Below are 17,223 nucleotides of genomic sequence, written 5' to 3'. Positions count from 1 at the left end.
AAGACAAATAGATAGATATGATAGATAAACAGATGATGAATGGATAGATGATAAAGTAAGCATTCACTAGAGACGTACATGATCTATTGAGTATATATCACATGTCAGCGCCTTCCTTACTTTATTTCTAATTCTCATACAACTCTGCAGATTAGCTTTGCAGACTGCTTTTACAATCAAGACGACTAAGCTCTGGGAAGTTAAACACTGGGTAAAGATTATGCAGCCAGTAAGATGTGAGTCAGGACTGAAGCCCAGAGCCCGGACCTCTCTGATGTCAAATCCCATTCAGAACTGGGGACCCGGTGCCCGAACTCCCACAGCCCTTTGATGGCTGTGCCCGGCCTTCCCTCCTCCTGCCTCTCCCTCACTCCCATCACCCCTCTCCCAGTGATATTCTTGTGGAGTTCTAGATGTCAGAATTGGACACTGGGACACAGAGAAGGAAGGTGACTTGCCCAAGGTCACACAGCAAGTCCATGAGAGAGCCAGGGTTAGAGCCTGTCCCTCCAGCTGGACTGGAGAATATTTGGTGGGTGTGGACGGTTCTGCTTCTCCATCCACTGGACAGAGTGGCCTCCCCATTGCCCACAGAGGTTTTCTGCCTACCCTGAGTCATGCCTTCCCGGTCAGCCTGCTTGTTAGAGGCAGAGATGTCCAGGGCAGGATCAGCAGAAGTGCAGGCTGGAGAAGTGCTGAGCAGGCTCCACGAGACCACCAGCTGAAAGGACCTCTCTCTGTGGGGTAAGGCGGCGAGCGTGATGGCCCTGCAGCTCAGTGAGCCAGAAGTCGAGCAGTCCCCTTGGTTGTGGGGTCCAGCCTCAGGCCTATAACTTGGAGAACCTGTCAGTTTCTCAGTTCCTCATCCATGCAGAGCTGTTGAGGGTCCTCATTTAAAAAAAAAAATGACACCTCACCTTTGCAAGCACTTTACCACATGCAGATAGGAGCTTGGTAGGTTTTCCCAACAATCTCTTAGTCTCACTCAGCTAGTAGCTGTCAGGGCCAGGGTTTGAACTCGATCTTCAGGCACCAAATCCAAGTATCATCATGACTGCTTTTTCTTCCCCAGTAAACTCTGAGACCTCTAAGAAACAGCACAGAGAAACATTTATTGCTAAGTTACTAAAGGTAATACTGATTACTGCTTTTTAAAAAAAATTGTTGAAGCATTAATTTAAAATGTGTGAATTCCTACTGATGGCTGCTTTTTATTGCACAAACATATCTTGAGCACTGCACTCAGTACTTAACAAATACTATTGTGTTTAAGTTTCAAAAAGATACTGTAGGATCCATGCTATTAACCCATTTTGTAGGCAAGAAAACTGAGGGAGACTTAGAGATGTGAAGTGACTTACCTACATTGCATGGTCAATAAGCTTTTTTCACCCTAGCACAGACTTAACCTGGGGAGTGATACAGTTCCCTTTTTCAAGAAGCTTCTGATCTGATAGAGGGAGGGGATTACAATGGCAATGGCACCCTACTCCAGCACTCTTGCCTGGAAAATCCCATGGACAGAGGAGCCTGGTGGGCTGCAGTCCATGGGGTCACTAAGAGTCGGACACGACTTAACTTTTCACTTTTCACTTTTCACTTTCATGCATTGGAGAAGGAAGTGGCAACCCACTCCAGTATTCTTGCCCGGAGAATCCCAGGGACGGGGGAGCCTAGTGGGCTGCCATCTATGGGGTCACACAGAGTCGGACAGGACTGAAGCAACTTAGCAAGTAAGCAAGCAAAAGGCAGCAAGCATCTTTTTGGCCACTTTGTTACTGTGCTAAAATATACATAACATAAAAATGTACCATTGTAACCATTTTTAAGTCTGTAGTGCAAGAACCTTAAGTATATTTGCATTGTTGTAGAAGCATCACTATCATCCGTCTTCACTTTTCCATCGTCCTAAACTGAAACTCTGTACCCATCTGATGCTAACTCCCCATTCCCTCCTCCCCCAGCCCCTAGCAAACATTCTTCTACTGTCAGTCTATGAATTTGACCATTCTAGGTACCTCCTGTAAGGGGAGACACGCAATATTTGTCTTCTGTGTCTGGCTTATTTCACTCAGCATTATGTCCTCAAGATTCGCCCAAGCTGTAACACGTGTCAACATTTCATAGAAATACGGAATGTGTCATGAATTTGCGTGTCATCCTTGTGCAAGGATCATCCTAATCTCTTCTGCATCGTTCCAATTCAAGTATATGTGTAGCTGAAGCAAGCACCGTCATGACATTTTTAAGGAGTTGGTGCCACAGGAGACTTTGCCTCTGCGCAGTGCCCCTGGGAAATCACAGATCTGCTGGCTGGGCAGGGTTGTCTGATCAGGTGCATCCCTGGGTGGCACTGACTTGGCATCTGCTGGCTGTTCTAGTGCGTTTGGAGGCGGCTGGTGGGGAATCTTCATTTTGTTCACTCCTGTGTTTACAACGAGGTATAATTGGTCTGACACCTTCTGTGTTTCTTCTGTAAGTGATGAATTGTTACCGAGCAAGTTTTTCTCAGCTCCTTGAGGAGATAAATGGCAATGATCATCGCTGTCGTCATCGTCATTGGGGTACCAAGTGGCCCTGGGAAGGAGAGGAGGGGCAGTAGTGTTTTCCCCAGCACACATCATGTCTCACACTCACTGCGGGAGGTTGGTACTGCTGTCCCCATTTCTCATTGAGCAAACTGAGGTTCAGAAAGAGGGAAAAAGTGACTCTGAGTTACACTGTCGGTCGGGGGCAGAACTAGCCTTCAAGGAGAGATTTATGCCAGGTTCCAAAGCCCACAGTTTTTTTTTCCCTGCGATGTGCTGACCTGGTGACTCAGACGATAAGGAATCTACCTGCGAGCAGGTGACCTGGGTTCAATTCCTGGGTCGGGAAGATCCCCTGGAGAAAGGAATGGCTACCCGCTCCAGTATTCTTGCCTGGAGAATCCCATGGACAGAGGAGCCTGGTGGGCTGCAGTCCATGAGGTCGCAAAGGGTCAGACACGACAGAGTGACTAGCGCTTTGCATTTTGTATTGTGCTGACCCAATCCTTGGGGGCTGGAAGCTAAGGACAGTTAAATGCAGAGAAAAGTCCCACATCCACAGAAACTCGGATGAGGAGAGACAGAGAGAGAGAAGGATAGAGAGAGAGAGGCCTGGTGTGGGCAGGGGGCCTTGCCTGGGTGGGCTCAGCCAACAGTGGTAGAGACGTGACTTCAGGGAGCAGGATGGGAGCAGTATGGCTTAAATGTGGGGAATCTCAGGGCATTTCCATTAGCCGCCTGCTCCGGGTGAGCTGTGGGTGCGATGCCGCTTTCTGAACAGAGTGTTGTCTTGGGGTCGGGAGGGCCTCAGGAAAAGTAGGGTCTACCTAGGGGAAAGTGACACTTTTCTCAGAGTTCAAACCCACCCCCAACACTCATACATGCAGAGAGAAGGGCCAAAGATAGATGGGTGTGTGATCAGAGGGGCACAGCTGGGGTGCAAGCTGGAGAGCGAGTCCCGAGGAGATGGTGGGGAGGGATGGAAATGTTCATTCCGGAGAAGTGGAAACACAAGGCGGGGTGAGAGAGAGGCTGCACAACTTGGGAAGTGCCAACATATGTTCAAGAAAGAAACGCCTTGTCCCGTGGGTGTCCCCATGGGGTTGAGCTGGGGCCGGTGGGACCAAGCAGCAACTGTCAGACCTCAGCAGCGAGAGCAGGAATTCTGAGCTGCTCAGAGTTGTGTGAAGCTGGAGGCGGGGCTGTCTGGTGTGTCCGTGGAAGTGTGTGAGTGGAGGGCCAACAGCCAGCGGGGTTGACGGCCCCCTCGGCCCACCCTTCCTGTGATCTCTGAGTGGAGGTGGCAGAGGGAGGACCAGAAGGAGCTGCAGCATCGTGGCGGGTCAACCGGAGATGGGCTGGGCTGGAGGGCTGGGCCGGAGGGCTGGCTGGGCCAGTGCAGAGTCCGGCCGTCAGAGCTCGGCCAGCGGGCCTAGAGTGGGACTGTGTGCCTGCTCCCCAGCTAGTATTTAATCTAACCTCAGGCTGTGGATTCATCCCTGGCCTCGTTGGGACCGGATGACCCCCCTCAGTCAGAACTGTTAGCATCCTCTAAGCTCGTGATGGACCAGGGACACAGTTTCAATTGTAGACACTGGCTCATTTCATCCTGATAGCAATCCAGTGAGGGAGGCTCTATTCTCTTTCCCACTTTACAAAGAGGTTAAGTGGCTTGCCCAAGGTCACAGAGCAGGTGAGTGGTGGCACTGGGCTTGGAACTCTGGGGGTCCAGCCCCAGGCTCACACACTGACCTCTCGGCTTTACCCTCTTGATGAAGGGATGCCATGGAATGGGGAGGAATTCCTGCCCTGACACTGTGGTCTCAGCCGAACGCGGAGGCTGGTGGTTTCCCAAACCCTTGGCAGGTAGCTGGGTCTGTCACAAGTGCCGGGTCAGGAAGCAAAGGCAGGGCCTCCCCAGGTCAGATCCTCACCTGCCATCAGGTAAGTCCTGACTCTGGGGAGGTGGGTGAAGAGGCAGTGTGCTGGGACTTGGCTCCCTTTGGTTTACTTTCCAGTAATCTCTGCAATCACTCGGCCAGGGCTGAGCGAACGCTGTCACCACGTGTCATCTGAAAAAGACTTTTGGAGTCACATGCGGCCAGAGCAGGGGGAACGGGGTCGGGGGAGACATGCTGCTGAAGCCACAACGCCTCCTGTCGGCCCAGCCAGGATCCAGGCACCTCCCACATCTCCCATGAGATGCTTGCAAGAGATTTGCCAGCCACGAATCCTTGAGGCCTGGATTTCCATGTCAGAGATAAACGCTACTTTTAGCTCAGCATCACCCAGTCTTTTATATAACAAACCCTCCAGTGGCTCTTACTGTGTGCCAGACACTGATCCAGGTTCCTCATGAATCATGACTCACTTAAACTTTATAACATCCCCATAGAGCGGAGGTTATAAATGCCTCATTTTACAGAAATAGGATATTTCTAGGAAAATAGGCCCAGAAAGGTAAAGAACCAGTAGGTGATTTCAGCTACGAAGGGGCAGAAGCAGTGTGTGCGCCCAGCACCTGTCTATCTCCAGGGTCACCATGGCCCTCGACCACCTCTTTTCTAAAGGTGTCTACTCCTGAGAAGGGTGACAGTCATAATAGTGACTGGATTCATCAGGGACTTTTCTTAACAGAGACACAGCAGAAGTCTAAGGATAGCTAGTAGATGAAAAGTGGGAATGCAGGCACGCGCTATAGCAATGGGGACCAGAGGGCCCAAAGCCTCTCTGGTTTGGCCTGGGGCTGGCCCAGCCTGTGGACTGTGGGTAAAGGGAGGCTGCTTGGAAAGGGGCTGGACCACAGGCTGAGTGACAGGCAAAGAGTCAGAGCACTGTGGGGGAGGGGCGACAAGCTTGAGTCAGGCCTGGGGGAGCCCCAGGGAGACCCCAGGGAACCTAGAAGTCCCAGGATCCAAGGGAAGCTGGAAGAGCTGAAAAGAAGGGCTGAAACTCTCCAGAGTCACGGAGAGAAGGCCTCAGTTCAGTTCAGTTCAGTCGCTGAGTGGTGTCCGACTCTTTGCGACCCCATGAATCGCAGCACGCCAGGCCTCCCTGCTCATCACCATCTCCCAGAGTTCACTCAGACTCATGTGAGACTCTGACTAGGTGAGACAGGCCTCACTGGGGGCATTGGGCAGAGGAAGGACTTGATCTGACCTGGGCTTTAACAGAATGCACTGGCTGTTTGTAGAGGAGAGGTGGGGGTGGGGAGCCAGGGAGGTCATCTGAGGCCGCTGCGATCGGGAGTTTTGATCCCCAGCCCCACCTGCTGTCCTCAGGGGTGTGGGAATGGATATTGGGGTTCTCTGCCTCAGAATCTCACTCCTGTTGAATGCGGCTCCTTTACTTCCTGATGGGCAAAATCATCGCCAATAAGACAGAGTGCCTCAGGCACCCAGGTGAGCCCCCATGTTCTCAGGAGGGGCAGGGGCTGTGGGGCAGTGACTGAGCCTGGCCCCTGGCCCTTCTCAGAAGCTAACAAGAGGCTCTTGATTCTCGGAGCCCTCACTGAGTCGAGCCGCCTCTACGGGAATCCTGTTCTGAGGAGGAGCCACAGGCCTGCCCCTGTTATCACTCAGAGAAGGCGAGCACCAGAAGAGGGGGCTCTGTGATACATACTGGTAATTACAGTCCTTCTCTCTAATTGCTCTCTGATCCCGAGACCAGAAACGACAAATACAAAAGACAGGTCCTTCCAGACCCACAGCAGTCTGTCCTGCTGAGTTTGAACACAGCCTCAGGATTCTTCTCAACACCAGCGCTTGTCTGATCGTTGGAGCTGGCACACGAGACAAGGCCTCCAGAACCCAGCTCCTGGCTGCTGATTTGGTGACTTCATTTCCCACCACTCTCCCTTTCCTTCACTCTGTTTTGGCCAAATCAGTCTTCTCACTGTCCCTGCCTCGGGGCCTTTGCACTGGCGGCAGCTCCCTCTATGGGAAAACTGCCCACAGAGAACCAGGCAGCCCCCTCATTTCCTTCAGGCCTCCCAGAAGCTTTCAGAAGCAGTAGGACAACACTTACCACTCAAGGAATGCTCGTCTCTAATTAGCTCTGTGGCTTCAGGTCGATTCAGTTAATTCTCATCTCTAAAATGGGGAGCATTATTATGAAAGGTACTTCAGGGTTCTCAAGAACATTGATTGAGAGTGCTGGGTTCAAATCTCGGCCAGGCACAAATATTTTCTCGGTTGAGTGGATCATTTAACTCCTCTGAGCCTTGATTTCTTCTTCTGTAAAATGAGGGTAATAATAGTACCTCCCTCATAGAGTTGCTGTGGGGATTAAATCAGTTAATATAGGTAGAGTGCTCAGAACACTGGTTGGCATATAGTAAGTGTTCGATAAATGTCAGCCACCATTGTAGTAATATACGTTTGTGTTTTTGTGTTTTACTTGCTGTCAAACAGTTAGCTAGACACTGAGATTTGCTTCTGCTATGAGCTGATTCTGCCCAGTTCAATTCAAGGTAATAATGCGGTACTGGGAAGATCATGCTGGGTGGCCTTGGCAGCCCTGGCTTACAAAGCTGGCTCAGCAGCCTTCCGGCTATGTGAACTTGAGCAGGTGACTGATCTGCCTGAGCCTCAGTTTCTTCATCTGTAGTGTGGGGATAATTATTCCTACTCACAGAGTCAGTGTGCAGAAACAGAGAGACCTTGCCTATCACGTGCTGGGTGCATAGTATGTACTCAATAAATCATATGCCAGATAGACCCAGCTGCAGGGGTTCTGCTCCCTTGCAGCTGTGCAGGGAAGCCAAGCAGCTCCTTTGGGAATGGCAGCTAGAGGGAGAGGCTGGGGAGCCAGGCTGCTTGCCTTGGTTTAATGAGGCCCTTTTATGTGCCCTGAGATGTCATGGCCGGCCAGGGAGCTTGGCAGGCTGGTGATTCTGTGAAGAGCCAGTAATGAGGGGGCAGAGCCAGTGAAGTGGAGTGGGGGCAGCTTGACGTGGTCTCCAAATTAGTGCCGGGGCTCAGCGGGAGGCCGGTGCATCGCTGATGGGGGAGGGGAGGGGGGGGAGAGAGAAGGGGGAGCACCTCAACGTGCTGGGAGCTGAGGGGATGGAGGCTGGGGTGAAAGACGTGGTGTCTGCGCCCAACTCCAGGAAGGCAAGAATTGCATTTCTTGTGTAGACACCAGCACCGACTGCTTCCTCTTACACAAACACACACGTTCCCCTTCAGTCACCCGCCCCCCCATACACACTCACCCCCTCTCTTTTTCTCTGTCACACGCCTACACATAATGACCTCCTCAGGGTCACCTCATCATATCTGCAGGGGGCTGGATTAGTCAGGAGAGGCCAGCTCCTGGGGCGAATGAAGGCAAACGCAAAAGGCTCAAGCACGGGGGAGTTTGTTGTTTCAGGGTGGTCTCCCGGGTTTGTCAGGAGGCCTTCCTCCCATGCAGATTTGGGCACCAGGTTTCCAGCGCCCCTCGGGTGGGCCAAGGCTGGTCACTGCACCCAGGTCCAGGGAGAATGGAGCAGAGACTCCCCTTCTTTCCCGGCCTGGCCCAGAGGTACACACACTGCTGCTGCCGTGTCCCCTTCGCCAGAACTCACCACCTGGACAGCGCCCAGGGCACAGGTGTCTGGGGAGTGTGGCCTGGAGTGAGCCCACGAAAGGGGGGCAGTCGTCGTCGGTGGTCCGCTCACAGGCTTTGCCCCCAGGCTCAGGTGGCCTCTAAGAGCCTCTCTCACCCCCATTCCCAGATGCTCCAGGAATGGCATAGCTTTAATGGTAGTAGAGCTGCTAGCAGCTTTAAAGGCCACAGCTGGGGGAGAGTGGACTTGGCCTGCAGCGTCTCTGGGAGAGGCCATGTCGGGGGGCCCCCTCAGAAGTACTGGGGGACATGTGGAGTCTCTGGGGCACTGAGGAAGCTGGGTAGAAGAGGGACATAGCAGGGACCAACACTGTATGGAACCAGAACCTTTGTGTACCATTTGTATGTGAACACCTACACACACACACACACACACATACTCACAAATACTCAGGCAGTCAACTCTCAAATGATAGACACACAGTCATGTCCCCCACACATCTTTTCACACACACACACACACACTCACTTACACTCACACCATCCAACACGTATCTACATGCAAGTTCATAAAGATTGTCAGGGGGGCCCTTCAAAGATGTAGAAAAATGCCTTTCCAGGAAGATTTCCTTAAGACCAGCCAGTGTCTGAGAGTCACCAGCCATCGTATTATATTTAACTAAGAATCCCTCAAATTTGTACAGGCCTTAACATTTAGCAAAGCACTCTTTCATTCACTGCTCAACCACAGGGTAAATATTTACTCAGCAGGGACTCAAGGCCAGATACTATGATTGGCAGCAGAGATACAAAGATGAAGACACAGCCCATGTCCTCCAGGGATTCACAGGCCTCCGAGGAGAAGGGCTCTATTGGAGGAAGGCAGGAGGGGCTGTAGGAGCAGAGAGCAGAGATGGGGTCGGAGGTGACGCTGAGTCGGGCCTCAAAAGATGAGGTCACCAGGTGGGAAAACCCAAGTGATTTCCAGGATGGTGGTCCGCTCTGTGCAAAGTGCCAGGTGATAGATTTGGGGAGTGATGAGTGATTCCGAGAAGGTGGCAAAATGCTTCCTTCAGCTGGAGTTCTACTAGATAGATGTGATGCTACTGACATGAAGTAATGACAGTTTTCTCCAGAAATGCAAGGAAAAAACAATCTTTTCCTTCTTGTCCTGTAAAGTGTATGTTCTTGTGTCACCTAGGATTCAGTCAGGGGAGAAAATGAACACTCTAGATCTAAGAAGGAATCTGGTACTGGGGTTGGGTTCCAGGTGATGGAATTGCTGAGGGGTCAGCATCACAGAGATTAGCTACAGCCGGAAGCCACTGCCACCACCCACCCCACCCCAGGACTTCAGGTACATGGAGGAGATGGTTTGATCAGAGCTTAATATCCAGGTCTATCTGGCAGGAGCTAGAACCCCTGAAGGTGGGATCACAGAGGAGGCTCAGGAGCCGACAAGCAGATATCACTTGAAGCAGAAAAAGAGGAAGAAATACCTGGCTCTCCCCTCCTCCTACCTGCTAGGGCCTCCATTGGCCAACTCTACCTGGGAGGCAAAGGAGCTTGGGAACAGCCAAGGGAGTCTGGGAAATGTAGTTCCTCGTCGTTCAGGAGCGGGCAGGTGAAGGGAAGACAGAGAATAACCAGGATGAGAAGGATAGCCACTATGAGAGAGTGACCAGTATGCTCCTGTGTGATTTCTTCTGAAGCCTCTGCTATCAGCTGTAGAAATCAGCTATAGATTTATTTCCTACTGTTAAACCGAATAAACAAATACCAGAAGAATATTAATAGGGGGAAACAAAAAGGAGGAAAAACAGCTCAGAAGCAGCCACTTAAGGCTTGTTTTGTTTTTCCTGGGTAAGCGCTTGGGGTGGCAGTTTTAAATTGCGCTTTAGAGCGTATGAGCTTAATTAAATTTAACACTTTGGAGCAACTTAAAATAGCAATTCATGTTTTCAACTAAAAGAGATGTCGCCAGTTTATGTGACGGAAAGAAATCTATCAGGATTTCAGGATGAGTCTTTCATAAAGAGGGCTGTGACCCAATCGTTGTGCCAGACATCTTTTTTTTTCCCCTTTTCTTGCCTCTCCAGATCCATTTGCCCGTCCTGCCCACTGCTGCGTGCCCTGAAGGGCTGACCAGTGTGCGCCCGTGAACTCTGGCTTTCAGCTGGGTTCGGTCCTGGGGAGCAGTAGCAGAAGCCTGGGAAGAGGGAGGAGACTTGAGGCGGGGGCACCTGTTTGTCTGGTCCTCAACCTGTACAGTTCCCACTGGTTGTCTCTGTCCCTCAACCGAGTTTTCCAGACTGATGTGTCTCAGCAGGCGGTGATTTTGTCCCCACATGGTGATGTCTGGAGACATCTTTGGTTGCCATAAATGGGGACGGGGGCTACTGGCATCCAGCGGGTGGAGCCCAGGGATGCTGCTAATAAACACATACAGTACATAGGACAGACCCACCACCAGGGCTCATCGCCCAAGTGTCAGCAGGGCCAAGGCAGAGGCACCCTGCTCTGCCCAGGTCAGTGCTTCTCAAGGTATTTGTGGTGAACGGCCAGCTTTCTTTTTTGCAGACCAGTGCTTTTGTAAGACTATCATAGAAACACTTTATCAGAAAAAAAATGATCACTCATTTAGGAGTCACAACCAGTGCTAAATGGCTGTAAAACGTTCTTAAAGCTTACTCTCAATGTCTGTGCTGTCTGATCATGGGCCAGGAGCAAACAGCTCGTGAACGACCACCCACCTGTGGGCCACCCTCTGAGTAGTGCCGACCTGTGCGAGTCTGCTTCCTGAATCTGGAAACAACTTGGCTGCAACTAGCCCTGGGTCACTGCCTGTGCACTGTGGGCCCCCATCCTATGTCCACGTCTTTGTAATGAGCCCCTTTACAAGTGGTCCTTTATCACCCCATTGCTCTGTGAGTGTGCCCTCTGCACCGCAAGGCCTGACTGATTCTGGGTTGTTTTAAGAACGTGGGCTAGGATGAGGGTGTGTGAGTGGAAGGACAAGGATGGGATGGGAAGTCTGGATTGGGAGCCCAGCTCAGGACCCTGGACATCCCTTGTAGGTCATGATTAGCCCTTGAAGACTGTTTCAGCGGCCAGGGGACACGTCCAGAGTTGTGCTTTAGCTGGAGCACTCTGGAGATGATGGTGCTGAGCACAGACTTCAAGGAAGCACAACCAGAGGCGGAGAGGCCAGTTTGGAGAACACTCTGCATCCATCCAGACCAGAAATGGCGAGGCCCAAGCAAAAGCATGAGTGTGGTGATGGAACGAGGGAGAGGTTCGGAAGGTACAGCCTCCCAGCCAGAGTGCTAGTAGGGTGTGGGTAGGAGTGAAGTTGTTAATAACCTGGGTTCTTGGACTCTTTAATCAATAGAAATTGCTAAGGGCCAGATGAGAAATTCAGGCAAGGCTTTACTGGGGCTCCTGCTGCAGCATGAGAAAGCAGAAACAAGTACCGGTGCCCTTATTCAACCCCTGTGGGGGGAGGGGGGTTGAGTTGGTCCCTTAAATGGGACGAGCATGGGACAGATTGGTGGGTCAGGCTCAAGGGGTGGCTTGGGTGGTCTGCCCACCCCTGTGTTGGTGCTGCGTGCAGAGATCATGCACAGGACCCTGATTTTGCTTCCAGCACCTCAGAAGTGGCAGTTGGGTTTTGGCCTTTTTGTAGCTTGTTGTTCATCATTTGCCCCAACTGCGCATGCACGCAGTTACTTTCAGTCCCTTGTAGCTTCTTTGTTGGAGAAGGCAATGGCAACCCACTCCAGCACTCTTGCCTGGAAAATCCCATGGACGGAGGAGCCTGGTGGGCTTCAGTCCATGGGGTAACTAGGAGTCAGACACGACTGAGTGACATCACTTTCACTTTTCACTTTCATGCATTGGAGAAGGAAATGGCAACCCACTCCAGTGTTCTTGCCTGAAAACTCTCAGGGATGGGGGAGCCTGGTGGGCTGCCATCTATGGGGTCACACAGAGTCAGACACGACTGAAGCGACTTAGCAGCAGCAGCAGCTTCTTTGTAGGGCTTCCCTGGTGGCTCAGATGATAAAGAATCTGCCTGCAATGTGGGAGATCCCAGTTCGATCCCTGGGTCAGGAAGATCCCCTGGAGGAGGGAATCTTCTTTGTATTCCGTTGCTGGAGGAGACGTTTGTCCAGGTGCAAGCACTGCAGTGAAGGGCACCAGGTCCCAGTCTGTCTCAAAGAGGGATCCAGGCTCCCCAGATCTAGCCTGGGGGCAGCCAGTAGTCAGGAACAAAATGGGGCGAACATGGCCACATGGGCAGGAGATGAGGTTGGTTTTGTCACTAGAGTTTGAATAGTGCCTGATTCACACGACTTTCTCATGCAGGCCGTCCTTTCGCTGCCTGGAGTGGGGAGCAGTCTTGCTTGTGATTAAGAACTGGGCTCTGAATCCCGGATCCAAATCTGGTCTCAGCTCCATTCCCCCAAGGGAAAGTGAAAACTGTTTAGCATCCTCCTTTCCTAAGTGGGAATGATAGCTTATCATTGTCAGGAGGCTGAATGAGGTACTGCATGTAAACTGCCCAGCACAAGGTTAGCACTTGGTGAACGCTGGTTATTACTGTCAGCAAAGGAAAGCTTGACTTCCAAGGCGGTTTGAGCCAGCTGGTTCTAGTCCTCCTGTTAAGTCCACACACACACACACACACACACACACACACACACACACACACGCACGCACACACCCCCCCCCACCCCCCAACCCCCCAGAGAAAACAAGAGCTGCTTTTCTGCTCTTAATCCTGGGAAGCAGGCTTTTCTATCTGGCCTTGCTTCTGATGGACCATTTACAGTGCAAGGATTTCCCCAGCCTGACCCTTCATCCCCGGTGCCAGCTGCTTGCTAAGGATCAGCCTTACCCTATAACACTTCCCTTAACAGCAGCCCAGTTGCAGCTTCATCTCATCATGATCTTCCCTGACTCAGGAAGCAAGGGGGATGGGGAAAGGCCAGGCAGGATCCACACAATGTCATTCCAGGGAGGGCAGGAAGACAGGGCTGTGAGGCAGCAAGGTATAGCGATTAGGAGCGGAGGCTCTGGGGCCAGACTGTCTGGTTCGGATCCCAGCTCTGCCACTTACTAGCTGGGCACTCTCAGGCAGGCAGCTTAACCTTTCTGTGCCTCAGGTTCTTACATGTAAAACAGTAATAATAATGACCTCCCAACAATTGTTGGATTAAATGAGTTAATCCTCTTAGTGATCCTGGCACAGAGGAAGCCCTCAATGTTGGCTACTCTTCCTTGTCATAGTAGTAGTAGTAGTAATAGCCGGGTCTGCTTCCAGGATAAGACGCCTAAATACTGAGATGATGTCTAGGCTATGAGTCCCTCTCCTGTGTCCTGGGATTGTGGTGAGGTTTAAACACAATACTGAGTGTGAAAACCCTTGTCACATACCAGAGGTTCAATAAACCAGCCAACCCATCCCCTCCCTGAAGGGATATGTTCGTTTATTGCTCATGACCCAGAGAGGTGGCCGAATGAGGTGGGTCAGAGTGGACAGGAGCTGGGCTGCCTGGGTTTGAATGCCGACCCTGCCACGTTACGTTTGCCTAACACCTCTGCAGAAAAAAGACCACGACAGCAGCTGCTTCAGAGAGTCGCCGTAGGGCTAAGCGAGTTGATAGACATGGGGTTGCTAAAGCAGAGCCTGAACACACTTGCCTTGGAGCATTTGCTCCACCTTCGTCGGGTTTCCCGGGGCGCTAGTGGTAAAGCACCTGCCTGCCAGTGCGTGAGACAGAGACACGGGTTCAACCCCTGGGTGAGGAAGACCCCTGGAGGAGGGCATGGCAACCCACTCCAGTCTTCTTGCCTGGAGAAACCTCAAGGACAGAGGAGCCTGGCAAGCTACAGTCCATAGGGTTGCAAAGAGCTGGACACAACTGAAGCGACTAAGCACACACCCTACTATTGCACCATTCTGGGTGTGCGTAGCTCCTGCCGCTCCAACTCACGACGCTCACATCGCTACCCTGAGGTGGAAGGAAGTGGACTCTGCACAGCAGTGGGCCCAGCAGAACCGAGGTTCTGTTTGTGGAGGAGCGTGAGCCTCAGTGAGCTGAGCTGCTCCAAGAAAGGGGCTGGCTGATCTGCAACAGGCCGGGGCAGGGTTTTCACTCAGATGAGGAAAATCATCCTCATTTGTGGAAAGGAATAAGGCCAGGCTGTGGATCTAGAAGCTAGTGTCAAAGCCCCAACTACCTCATCCTGGCAGTCCCAGCTGCGTGACCTCAGGCAAATCACTTAACCTCTCTGAGCCTTGGCCAGTCCTCTGTGATCTGAGGGCCCAGGACTGCCGTGATGCACAGGTGGAACAGACAGACCTAAGGGGCCGGGTGCAGTGGCTTTGCTGGATCCAGGCCCCCAACTCCTCCACTCACCTCTCCTGCCCCAAGCACTGTAGCTATAGGATGGAAGTGGGCATGGGGCAGAGGACTCAATTTCCTCGTGTGGCTGCCCTAGCAGCCTAGAGGGGCCGAGAGTGAGGCGGGAGGCAGGAGCCTCCAAGGCTGGCCACTGACGGGACGTCAATACCTGCCTGTCAGTCCCAGCCTCCGTGCGCGGTTCCCAGGTGGAAGTCTTCAGGCTCCAGTATTTCATGTTTGAGGTCTCAATTACGCTGCTGGGCCCTGGGTGTGAGCCGTTGACGGGCACAGATGGCACTGGAGTAGCAGGGGACAGAAGCACACTGGGCTCTTTGGGAGTTGGGGGGGCTGGGGTGGGTGGGGGAGGCTGCAGGGAAATGTGGCTCCTTTCGGCCGAGGTGAGTATTTCTGCAAGAGTGTATGTGGGATGAGACAGGTGTCGTTTCTAGGAACTCCCATCAGAAGGCATGCTGGAAGGGCCGAGGCTAGGGTGGACTGGCCCCAGTGTGGGGAGATTGCTGCCCGCTCTGACCCTACCTTAAGGTGGAGGGAGCCGTCGAGGCCTCCCCAACCAGTGATACTACCCGGGGTGTCTTCGGATGCCCCTGGCCTGCTATGGCAGTGACGGAGGACCGCTCCCTTCCCTCTGGGAAGCAGAGTTCCTCCCAGTCTTCAACGTTGCACCCTGCCCTTCCCCTCCAAGCAACACCCCTCTTCGCACCTCCAGTTTCCTTCTGCCTAGACCCCCACCCACCCCAACCAGTCTGCAGCAGTGAAGTTGTCCCTCCTGAGACGTGAGAAAGCCATCTGGAGAGGAGAATGGCCTTGGCCCCTGAGGACAGGACCTTGTCCGGGACTAAGCTCAGCTCAGGCTCGGAACGGGGCTCAGTCAGTGCTGGGGAATCTCCCAGGACAGACAGCGGGTGGAGGCAGCCGTCGGGCTGGGCGGCCACGGCTGACCTGACTCACCCCCACGGCCCAGAGACTGAGGGGCTGTTGGAAGCGCTCCAGGCAGAAGCGGGGAGGCGGGGAGTCCCTTTTCTTTAACTGCTGCTGCTTCACATCTTTAATCTCTCTGCCTCCCCCCGCCCCTCCCCCACGCCTCCTCTCTCTGCTCTCCCTTGAATCTCTCCCCTCTGGTCTCCGAATCTCCAACTCTAACCGCTTTCCACCGTCAACTACCTGCTGTTCCACTCCCTTCTCGGTCACTCTCATCATCGATTTATTTCCACATCTTCCGGGGTGTTTTCCACGCCCGGTTGCCGACGACTCTTTCTCTGTGTACCTGGCTCTGACACTTCCACCCCCTGGCCCGGAATCTTCCTCTCTCTTCCCCCCACCTCTGTTCTCTTGCCTGGGCCCCCTCCTCTCTGTCTCGCCCTCGCTCCCTTTTCCTGCCTCTCCACCTAAACCTCTCCTCGCTGCCTCGTTCTCTGCGCCTGCGGCTCTCTCCCTCTCCATGGCTCCTCTCTGTCACCCTCGCTCTTCTGCTTCTGCCCCTGTCCCCTCATCACCCTACTGTTCCCCACCATCCCTCCCGCTCTTGACCTATCCCCTCCACCTCCCAGGATGATCCCAGCCTCCAACAAGGCCTTTGTGGTCAACAACCTTGTGTCCGGGACTGGCTACGACCTGTGCGTGCTGGCCATGTGGGACGACACGGCCACCACGCTCACGGCCACCAACATCGTGGGCTGCGCCCAGTTCTTCACCAAGGCCGACTACCCGCAGTGCCAGTCCATGCACAGCCAGATCCTGGGCGGCACCATGATCCTGGTCATCGGCGGCATCATCGTGGCCACACTGCTGGTCTTCATCGTCATCCTCATGGTGCGCTACAAGGTCTGCAACCAGGAGGGCGCGGGGAAGCCCACAGCTGCCGTCACCAACGTGCACTCTCAGACCAACGGGGCCCAGCCGCCCGCTCTGGGCAGTGTGCCCAGTGGGGCCCCCGTGCCCGGACCACCCAAGGTGGTGGTGCGCAACGAGCTCATGGACTTCAGTGCCAGCTTGGCCCGAGGCAGCGACTCCTCTTCCTCCAGCTCCCTGGGCATCGGGGAGGGGCTGGGACGGGGCCCCTGGAGGCTCCCACCCCCCGCCCCCCGCCCCAAGCCCAACCTTGACCGCCTCATGGGGGCCTTCGCCTCCTTGGACCTCAAAAGTCAGAGAAAGGAGGAGCTGCTGGACTCCAGGACTCCAGGCGGGAGGGGGTCTGGGACGTCGGCCAAGGGCCACCCCTCAGACCGAGAGCCACTGCTGGGGCCGCCCGCAGCCAGGGCCAGGAGCCTGCTCCCCTTGCCCCTGGAGGGCAAGGCCAAACGCAGCCACTCCTTCGACATGGGGGACTTTGCAGCCGCGGCTGCGGGCGGGGTCGCCCCCAGTGGCTACAGCCCCCCACGGAGGGTCTCGAACATCTGGACAAAGCGCAGCCTCTCTGTAAACGGCATGCTCTTGCCCTTCGAGGAGAGTGGCCTGGTGGGGGCCCGAGGAACTTTTGGCAGCTCTGAGTGGGTGATGGAGAGCACGGTGTAGGCCTGGGGGTGGGCCTCCTCCCTCCCACCCTGCCAGGGTAGGAGAAGGGGTAGCATCTTTACCCACAAGTCTTTGTGGAGTTTCCATGGTGATGTTTACATCCAGGGACCATTTTGTCTCCCTGTCAACGGCCTCCCCCCGCCCCACTACGCCACCCACACACACCTTCCCAGGCCCGTCCCCCACCACCCGTTGGGGTGTGC

At 53.7% G+C, this 17,223-nt stretch overlaps 1 protein-coding gene and 1 non-coding gene across 2 annotated transcripts in view; one reads left to right on the top strand and one right to left on the bottom strand.

The window, feature by feature from the left end:
* The window catches only part of LRFN2 (leucine rich repeat and fibronectin type III domain containing 2), a 41,211-nt gene extending 24,191 nt beyond the window's left edge, over positions 1 to 17,020 (top strand). Inside the window, exon 2 of the mRNA XM_068961065.1 lies at positions 16,057 to 17,020. Coding sequence (XP_068817166.1) covers positions 16,057 to 17,020 — 964 coding nt within the window. The remainder of the gene's footprint in view (positions 1 to 16,056) is intronic.
* LOC138069872 (U6 spliceosomal RNA) lies at positions 2,126 to 2,232 on the bottom strand. Its single transcript, XR_011144136.1, has one exon. It is a non-coding gene; the product is annotated as a U6 spliceosomal RNA (small nuclear RNA).
* Positions 17,021 to 17,223: the final 203 nt, after the last annotated feature.

The sequence above is a fragment of the Capricornis sumatraensis genome, chromosome 22 (genome assembly GCF_032405125.1).
Source record: "Capricornis sumatraensis isolate serow.1 chromosome 22, serow.2, whole genome shotgun sequence".
NCBI classification, from domain to species: Eukaryota; Metazoa; Chordata; class Mammalia; order Artiodactyla; family Bovidae; genus Capricornis; species Capricornis sumatraensis.
Note: the sequence above shows the minus strand (reverse complement) of the source record. Positions and strands in the feature narration are given on the sequence as shown.